The sequence below is a fragment of the Lolium rigidum genome, chromosome 1 (genome assembly GCF_022539505.1).
Source record: "Lolium rigidum isolate FL_2022 chromosome 1, APGP_CSIRO_Lrig_0.1, whole genome shotgun sequence".
In the NCBI taxonomy this organism is placed as follows: Eukaryota; Viridiplantae; Streptophyta; class Magnoliopsida; order Poales; family Poaceae; genus Lolium; species Lolium rigidum.
In genome coordinates this window covers 246,513,117-246,522,585 of record NC_061508.1, presented here as the reverse complement: position 1 = coordinate 246,522,585, position 9,469 = coordinate 246,513,117, and the positions used below count along the sequence as shown (strand labels likewise).

General features: G+C 45.2%; 1 protein-coding gene across 1 annotated transcript; it reads left to right on the top strand.

The window, feature by feature from the left end:
• The first annotated feature begins 572 nt into the window (after positions 1 to 572).
• Positions 573 to 2,461, top strand: LOC124657153 (mitogen-activated protein kinase kinase kinase 18-like). The gene is made up of 3 exons (XM_047195757.1): positions 573 to 1,968; positions 2,307 to 2,311; positions 2,372 to 2,461. The coding sequence occupies exons 1-3, from the start codon at positions 687 to 689 to the stop codon at positions 2,459 to 2,461; spliced, it is 1,377 nt and encodes a 458-aa protein (XP_047051713.1). The 5' UTR covers positions 573 to 686.
• Positions 2,462 to 9,469: the final 7,008 nt, after the last annotated feature.

Genomic DNA, 9,469 nt, shown 5'->3' with positions numbered 1-9,469 from the left:
TATGCTATTGGGCTGCACTGGATAGAAACTCGATTTTAAACGCGCACCTAAGCGTGAATTTCTGTCTAACGAATCAATAGAGCATCGAGGAGGAGCTTGTTTGATGGACGTCGTTGGGATGCTTTTAGCCAGCCTGCAAACAAACAAAAGCTCAAGTTAAGTCAGGAGAGAGGCCTCCCAATCCTCCAATATTCCATTCCACACATGCCGGGCAAAACCTCTCTCGACGACAAGTGTCCCCCTCCCATGATTATGATTAGGCACCACCAATAAAACCCTGAGGTCCAGCATGGCAATGTGCCCCATTGTGTACCACTGATTAGGTGCTGCCAATATGAAACTGAGAGAAAAAAAGAAAGAATACTGTCAGATTAGAATAGGAGGGCCAAATGGCCATTGCCAAATGGCGAATCTCCTCAAGACGGCCGCCTCGGAGCACTTTGGACAGCCCACAATCAACCACCCCAGCCCTTCCAAAGCATCGCCGCTCTATCTGCTAGCCTTGTTGTTGCAGTATATATACATGGCCGATCACACAAAGCGCGAGGTGTGGTGGTGAGTAGAGTACTCATTCCTGCCCCCAATTCCAATTGCGTCCACCACTCCGAAACAAGAAGCAGAGCACACGCCACCGCACCGCGCTTCAGCCGTTCTTGCGGCGGCGGCGGCTGCAAGAATCCGCAAGAATGGGCGTCGTGGAGTGGACGCGGGGTCCGACGATCGGCAGGGGCTCCTCCGCCACTGTGTCGCTCGCCGTCGATCGCCTGACGGGCGAACTGCTCGCGGTGAAGTCCGTGGGCGCCGATCGGGCCGCCGAGCTCCGCCGGGAGCACAGCATCCTCTGCGGCCTGAGCTCGCCCTACGTTGTGCGCTGCCTTGGCTCGGAAGTATCCGCATCGGCGGACGAGAGCGGCAGATGCTTCGACATGCTCATGGAGTACGCGCCGGGCGGGTCGCTGGCCGACGAGATCAGGCGGCGCGGCGGGCGGTGCGAGGAGGTCCTGATCCGGTCCCGCGCGCGCGACATCCTACTGGGGCTGGCGCACGCGCACGCCGCCGGTGTCGCGCACTGCGACGTCAAGGGCCGGAACGTGCTCATTGGCGCCGACGGCCGCGCCATGATCGCCGACTTCGGGTGCGCGCGGCGGCTGGGCAGCAGCGGCATTGCGGGTGAGAGGCTGGTGGGCGGCGGCACGCCGGCCTTCATGGCGCCGGAGGCCGCGCGGGGCGAGACGCAGGGCCCGGCCGCGGACATTTGGGCGCTCGGCTGCACGATCATCGAGATGGCCACCAGCGCCGCGCCGTGGCAGCGGTTCGGCAGCTCCGTGGCGACGCTGCACCACGTCGCGTTCGCCGGTGAGGCGCCGGAGCTCCCGCGGTGGCTGTCGGAGGAAGGCAAGGACTTCCTGGGCAGGTGTTTGCTCCAGGACGCCGCAAAGCGGTGGACGGCGGAGCAGCTGCTCGAGCACGAGTTCGTGGCAACAGCCGCTGTGTTGCCATCCAGCTCCGTGCAGGGGATCGCCGAGAAGGGGATGTTCGTGTCTCCAAAGAGCGTCCTAGACCAGGCATTGTGGGAGGACGACGACGACACGACGGCGAACACAGCTACGGCCTGCCCCATCGACAGAGTCCGCGGCCTGGCCGCCGGCGCGCCGGACTGGACCTGGGACGCGAGCTGGATCACGGTACATTCCTCCGGCCCCACCGTCCACGACGACGACGAGCGCGCAATGTCGCCGGAGGCGGATACCGACGGCGATTCTCCCGTGGGCGGCAGCAGCTCCGCCGGGGGTGTGGCTGACGCTGGGGCCTCGAACAGCCAGGCCTCATCACATGCCGACGGCGATCGTCACGATGACACGAGCAGCTGTAAATGTAATGGGGAGCGGAGTGATGATGGTGATCACGTGATTAGTAGCCATTGTACAGCCATTCTTCCAATCACAAGCAATGGATTCTTTTCGGATAGTATGTTATTGTTTGTCCCGGCTGGCTGCCCAAGTTTACCTTTTCCCCTGCTGTTATTCGTCCTGTCAATTGTTTCTCCTCTCCGATCCGCCCCACTATTAGCAGCAACAGTAGCAGGTACTGTACCTCAAACTTTCACATCGCGAACGCCAGCGAATTGTGTTCGAGTCCCGACCGGTTGGCATGCGTGGACATAGTGGAGAATTTTGTTTTGGTCATGTGTCACGCGTGAGCGCTACCAAAACCGTCAATTCTCAAATTGCCCCTAAAAATAAGCAAAAAAGAAACAACAAATTTTAAACAAACGATGAAATTCATTCAAACTTTGATTTTTGTAGCAATGGTTTGAACAAAGTCTGGAGAAATTTAAACTGAAGTTCGTAAACCCTTGATTTACTAGCAGCGGTTGAAGACGAAAGCTGCCGGCGTTTTTGTCCGCACCTTCGCCTTTGTTGTCGCCGACGTCGGCATCCTCGTCGCAGAAGGAGAATGAGAAGCCACTCATGCTAGACTCGTCGCCATCCAGGTCGATGATGGCGCCGCTCTCCGTCGCGGATCACCATCTAGTGTATTCCTTGTCAACGTCGGCACTACGTTCGGTGATTCTGTCAGCGCCTTGGTAAGCCCCTAGAGTCATTCGGGTCATCGGGCACACGAAGCGACGCATATAGAAGGCCACCTTCTTCGTGTCCTCCTTCAACGGTAGCGGTAGCGGAGGTAACCTCTCATTGTTGGGGCGGCGGAAGGAGAAGTGGCATCGAGGGAGAGGTGGCTTGGCCTCGGCCTTCAGCTCTCGAGACACCGTGTCGGAGGGGGGGGGTGATTGCTTCGACTTGGGGCTGCAGAGATGGCCCCAAGCTTTGTGAGATTGACTGCCTCGCCAAACGACGAGGCAGGGAGTGAACCACCCAACGAAAAGTTGCCCACGGTGGTGGTGGTGGCGGCGCCAGTCTATACCCGTAGTGGCGTAGCACCGCGTCGACATCCCGTCCATCCCAATACATGTGGGTTAGCTAGTATCGGCAATAAAGCTCACTTTTCTTTTGAAACATCATGGTTGAAACATGAGAAATTTTATGAGATAGTGAGATCTGAATGGGAGGCTAAGACTCGTGGGAATTCTCCTATTGCCAAATGGCAGAATAAATCAGACACATAATGCAGTTTCTTAAAGGTTGGGCAAAATGTTTAAGTGGTCAATACAAGAAAGAAAAATAAAAATTGCTATCATTGATAGATGAATTTGACTTGAAAACTGAGTCAATTCCTCTAGATGATGATGAGAGGGCAAAGTTAAGAAAGGCAAATGATGATTTAACAAAACTTTGTAGAGATGAGGGGTCAAAATGGGCACAAAGGGCCAAGGTAAAACATATTCAAGAAGGGGGGAACAATACTAAATATTTTCATCTACTTGCAAATGGAAAACATCGAAGGAAAAAAAAATTCAACTAGAACAAGAGGAAGGAACCATAGTAGGTGATGAAAATTTTTAAGTCTATATTTCTGAATATTATAAGAAGTTGTTTGGAGAGCCAGCTACTTCTACCCTCACACTGAGTGAGGAGTATACGCAGGATATACCGTAATTAACCCAAGAGGAGAATAATATCCTTGTTGCTGAATTCACAGAGAAGGAAGTAAAGGATGCTATTTTTAAAATGGAGTTAAATGAATCTCTAGGACCTGATGGTTTTGCATTTGAGTTCTACCAAACCTTTTGGGAAGTTATCAAGGGTGATTTAATGTCAATGTTCTTTCAACTGCATTCAGGGGAATTATAGTTGTTCAAATTGAACTTTGATGTTATTACCCTGTTGCCTAAGAAGGAGAATGCAGTTCAAATTCAGCAATATAGACCAATATGTCTTCTTAATGTTAGTTTTAAAATATTCACGAAAGTCGCTACTATTAGAGCTAATACTGTTGCCGAAACAGTTATTAGTCCTACACAGTCGGCATTCATGCCAGGACGACATATTCTTGAAGGAGTAGTTGTCCTACATGAAACCATTCATGAACTTCATCGGAAGAAAATGGATGGGTGATATTTAAAATTGACTTGAGAAGGCTTATGATAAAGGTCAAATGGCCTTTTCTTCAACAAGTTATGCGGATGAAAGGTTTCATCCCAAATGGTGTAAACTTATTGAACAATTTGTTAGGGGTGGAAGTGTAGGGATCAAGGTCAATGATGATATTGGTCACTATTTTCAAACCAGGAAGGGTCTTCGACAGGGTGACCCAATGTCACCTATGTTGTTTAACATTATTGCAGATATGTTGGCCATCCTAATAGCAAGAGCGAAAGAGGATGGATAAATAGGAAGTCTTATCGCTCATTTAGTTGATGGAGGAATTTCTATTCTGGAATATGCCGTTGACACGATACTTTTCATGGAACATGACTTTGAAAAGGCTGTAAATATGAAACTAATATTGTGTTTCTTTGAAGAATTGTCAGGACAAAAAATTAGTTTCCACAAGAGCGAGATTTTCTGTTTTGGTAAAGCTAAAGGGGAAGAAGAGCAGTATTAACAACTATTTTGGTTGTGAATCTGGTTCTTTGCCCTTCAGATATTTGGGTATCCCAATCCATTATAGAAAGTTAGAAAACTCTAAATGGAATCCAATGGAAAGTAGGTTCGAGAGAAAACTTGGGTGTTGGGTGATGTCTACGGGAGCTTCTATTCTTAGACAGTGTTGGGCCTCCAAGAGCAGAGGTTTGTAGAACAGCAGCAAGTTTCCCTTAAGTGGATACCCAAGGTTTATCGAAATCAGGGAGGAAGAGGTCAAAGATATCCCTCTCATGCAACCCTGCAACCACAAAGCAAGAAGTCTCTTGTGTCCCCAACACACCTAATAGGTGCACTAGTTCGGCGAAGAGATAGTGAAATACAGGTGGTATGAATAAGTAGTAGTAACGGTGCCAGAAAAGTGCTTGGCGTGTAGTTGATGGTGGTGGTATTGCAGCAGTAGTAACGCATGATAAAAGCAATAAACAAGCAGTAGTAACTCAGCAGTATTTAGGAACAAGGCCTAGGGATTACACTTTCACTAGTGGACACTCTCAACATTGATCACATAACAGAATAGATAAATGCATACTCTACACTTTTGTTGGATGATGAACATACTGCGTAGGATTACACGAACCCTCAATGCCGGAGTTAACAAGCTCCACAATAATGCTCATGTTTTAGTAACCTTTAGTGTAAGATAGATCAACACGACTAAACCAAGTACTAGCATAGCATGCACACTGTCACCTTCATGCATATGTAGGAGGAATAGATCACATCAATATATCATAGCAATAGTTAACTTCATAATCTACAAGAGATCATAATCATAGCATAAACCAAGTACTAACACGGTGCACGCATCGTCACCTTTACACACGTGCAGGAGGAATAGAACTACTTTAATAACACATCACTAGAGTAGCACATAGATAGTAGTGATACAAACATGCTGCAATCATAAAGAGATATAAATAAGCACCTCACTATGCCATTCAATGAGTAAGTATTCTGTGAAATATGGCCTAAGAGACCCACACGGTGCACACACTGTCACCTTTACACACGTGGGACTAGGAGTCTCCGGAGATCACATAGGTAAAACTCACTTGACTAGCATAATGACATCTAGATTACAAGCATCATCATATGAATCTCAATCATGTAGGGCAGCTCATGAGATTATTGTATTGAAACACATAGGAGAGAGATGAACCACATAGCTACCGGTACGAGCCCCGAGCCTCGATGGAGAACTACTCCCTCCTCATGGGAGCAGCAGCGGTGATGAAGATGGCGGTGGAGATGGCAGCGGTGTCGATGGAGAAGCCTTCCGGGGCACTTCCCCGCTCCGGCAGGTGCCGGAACAGAGATCCTGTCCCCCGGATCTTGGCTTCGCGATGGCGGCGGCTCCGGCAGGGTTTCTGTGGGTTTCGTCAATTGTCATCGGGTTTTCTGATCCAGGGGCTTTATATAGGCGAAGAGGCGGCGCGAGAAGGTCGAAGGGGGCCCACACCCTAGGGGCGCGCCCCCCCTTGGCCGCGCCGGGGGTAGGGTTTGGTGGCCCTGCCTCCCTTCTCTCGGCGGTTCTCGTGTGTTCGGAGGCTTCCGGGTAAAATAGGAACCCGGGCGTTGATTTCGTCCGATTCCGAGAATATTTCGTTACTAGGATTTCTGAAACCAAAAACAGCAGAAAACGACAATCGGCACTTCGGCATCTTGTTAATAGGTTAGTTCTAGAAAATGCACGAATATGACATAAAGTGTGCATAAAACATGTAGATAACATCAATAATGTGGCATGGAACACAAGAAATTATCGATACGTTGGAGACGTATCAGCATCCCCAAGCTTAGTTACGCTCGTCCCGAGCGGGTAAAACGATAACAAAGATAATTTACGGAGTGACATGCCATCATAACCTTGATCATACTATTTGTAAAGCATATGTAGTGAATGCAGCGATCAAAACAATGTATATGACATGAGTAAACAAGTGAATCATATAGCAAAGACTTTTCATGAATAGCACTTTCAAGACAAGCATCAATAAATCTTGCATAAGAGTTAACTCATAAAGTAATAATTCAAAGTAAAGGTATTGAAGCAACACAAAAGAAGATTAAGTTTCAGCGGTTGCTTTCAACTTGTAACATGTATATCTCATGGATATTGTCAACATAGAGTAATATAATAAGTGCAATAAGCAAGTATGTAGGAATCAATGCACGAGTTCACACAAGTGTTTGCTTCTTGAGGTAGAGAGAAATAGGTGAGCTGACTCAACATTGAAAGTAAAAGAATGGTCCTCATAGAGGAAAAGCATCGATTGCTATATTTGTGCTAGAGCTTTGATTTTGAAAACATAAAGAGAGCATAAAAATAAAGTTTTGAGAGGTGTATGTTGTTGTCAACGAATGGTAGCGGGTACTCTAACCCCCTTGCCGGACAAACCTTCAAAGAGCGGCTCCCATTTTATTTTATTTTTGGGTGGCACTCCTTCCAACCTTTCTTTCACAAACCATGGCTAACCGAATCCTCGGGTGCCTGCCAACAATCTCATACCATGAAGGAGTGCCTTTTTATTTTAGTTTTATTATGATGACACTCCTCCCAACCTTTGCTTACACAAGCCATGGCTAACCGAATCCTTCGGGTGCCGTCCAACAATCACATACCATGGAGGAGTGTCTATTTTTTGTTAATTAATTTGGGACTGGGAATCCCATTGCCAGCTCTTTTTGCAAAATTATTGGATAAGCGGATGAAGCCACTAGTCCATTGGTGAAAGTTGCCCAACAAGATTGAAAGATAAACACCACATACTTCCTCATGAGCTATAAAACATTGACACAAATAAGAGGTAATAAATTTTGAATTGTTTAAAGGTAGCACTCAAGCAATTTACTTTGGAATGGCAGGAAATACCATGTAGTAGGTAGGTATGGTGGACACAAATGGCATAGTGTTGTTTGGCTCAAGGATTTGGATGCATGAGAAGTATTCCCTCTCGATACAAGGTTTAGGCTAGCAAGGTTGTTTGAAACAAACACAAGTATGAACTAGTACAGCAAAACTTACATAAAACACATATTACAAGCATTATAAGACTATACATCGTCTTCCTTGTTGTTCAAACACCTTACTAGAAATTATCTAGACCTTAGAGAAACCAAATATGCAAACCAAATTTTAGCATGCTCTATGTATTTCTTCATTAATGGGTGCAAAGCATATGATGCAAGAGCTTAAACATGAGCACAACAATTGCCAAGTATCACATTACCCAAGACATTATAGCAATTACTACATGTATCATTTTCCAATTCCAACCATATAACAATTTAACGAAGAGGAAACTTCGCCATGAATATTATGAGCTAAGAACACATGTGTTCATATGAACCAGCGGAGCGTGTCTCTCTCCCACACAAGCATGATGTAATCCAATTTATTCAAACACAAACAAAAACAAAAGCACACAGACGCTCCAAGTAAAGTACATAAGATGTGACCGAATAAAAATATAGTTTCAAGAGAAGGAACCTGATAATTTATCGATGAAGAAGGGGATGCCTTGGGCATCCCCAAGCTTAGACGCTTGAGTCTTCTTGATATATGCAGGGGTGAACCACCGGGTGCATCCCCAAGCTTAGAGCTTTTACTCTCCTTGATCATGTTGCATCATCCTCCTCTCTTGACCCTTGAAAACTTCCTCCACACCAAACTCGAAACAACTCATTAGAGGGTTAGTGGACAATAAAAATTCACATGTTCAGAGGTGACACAATCATTCTTAACACTTCTGGACATTGCATAAAGCTACTGGACATTAATGGATCAAAGAAATTCATCCAACATAGCAAAAGAGGCAATGCGAAATAAAAGGCAGAATCTGTCAAAACAGAACAGTCCGTAAAGATGGATTTTATTAGGCCACCAGACCTGCTCAAACGAAAATGCTCAAATTGAATGAAAGTTGCGTACATATCTGAGGATCACTCACGTAAATTGGTATAATTTTCTGAGTTACCTACAGAGAATTTTACCCAGATTCGTGACAGCAAAGAAATCTGTTTCTGCGCAGTAATCCAAATCTAGTACTTACTTTACTATCAAAGACTTTACTTGGCACAACAAAACACAAAACTAAGATAAGGAGAGGTTGCTACAGTAGTAAACAACTTCCAAGACACAAATATAAAACAAAGTAATGTAGCAAAATAACACATGGGTTATCTCCCAAGAAGTTCTTTCTTTATAGCCGTTAAGATGGGCTCAGCAGTTTTAATGATGCACTCGCAAGAAATAGTATTTGAAGCAAAAGAGAGCATCAAGAAGCAAATTCAAAACACATTTAAGTCTAACATGCTTCCTATGCATAGGAATCTTGTAAATAAACAAGTTCATGAGGAGCAAAGTAACAAGCATAGGAAGATAAAACAAGTATAGCTTCAAAAATTTCAGCACATAGAGAGGCATTTTAGTAACATGAAAATTTCTACAACCATATTTTCCTCTCTCATAATAACTTTCAGTAGCATCATGAGCAAACTCAACAATATAACTATCAAATGAAACATTCTTATCATGAGTCTCATGCATAAAATTATTACTACTCCCAACATAAGCATAATCAATTTTATTAGTTGTAGTGGGAGCAAATTCAACAAAGTAGCTATCATTATTATTCTCATCATCAAATATAGGAGGCATATTGTAATCATAATCAAATTCACTCTCCATAGTAGGTGGCACCAAAAGACCACTATCATTATAATCATCATAAATAGGAGGTAAAGAATCATCAAAGTAAATTTTCTCCTCAATGCTTGGGGGACTAAAAAGATCATGAAAACCAGCTTCCCCAAGCTTAGAACTTTCTATATTATTGTCAACAATGGTGTTCAAAGCGTTCATACTAATATTACTACCAAGCATGCAAAGAAGATTTCATAGGTTTTTTAATTTTCGCATC

Bases quoted from the DNA above. Each gene is read 5' to 3' on its own strand.
- LOC124657153 (XM_047195757.1), top strand. From the start codon at position 687: ATGGGCGTCGTGGAGTGGACGCGGGGTCCGACGATCGGCAGGGGCTCC.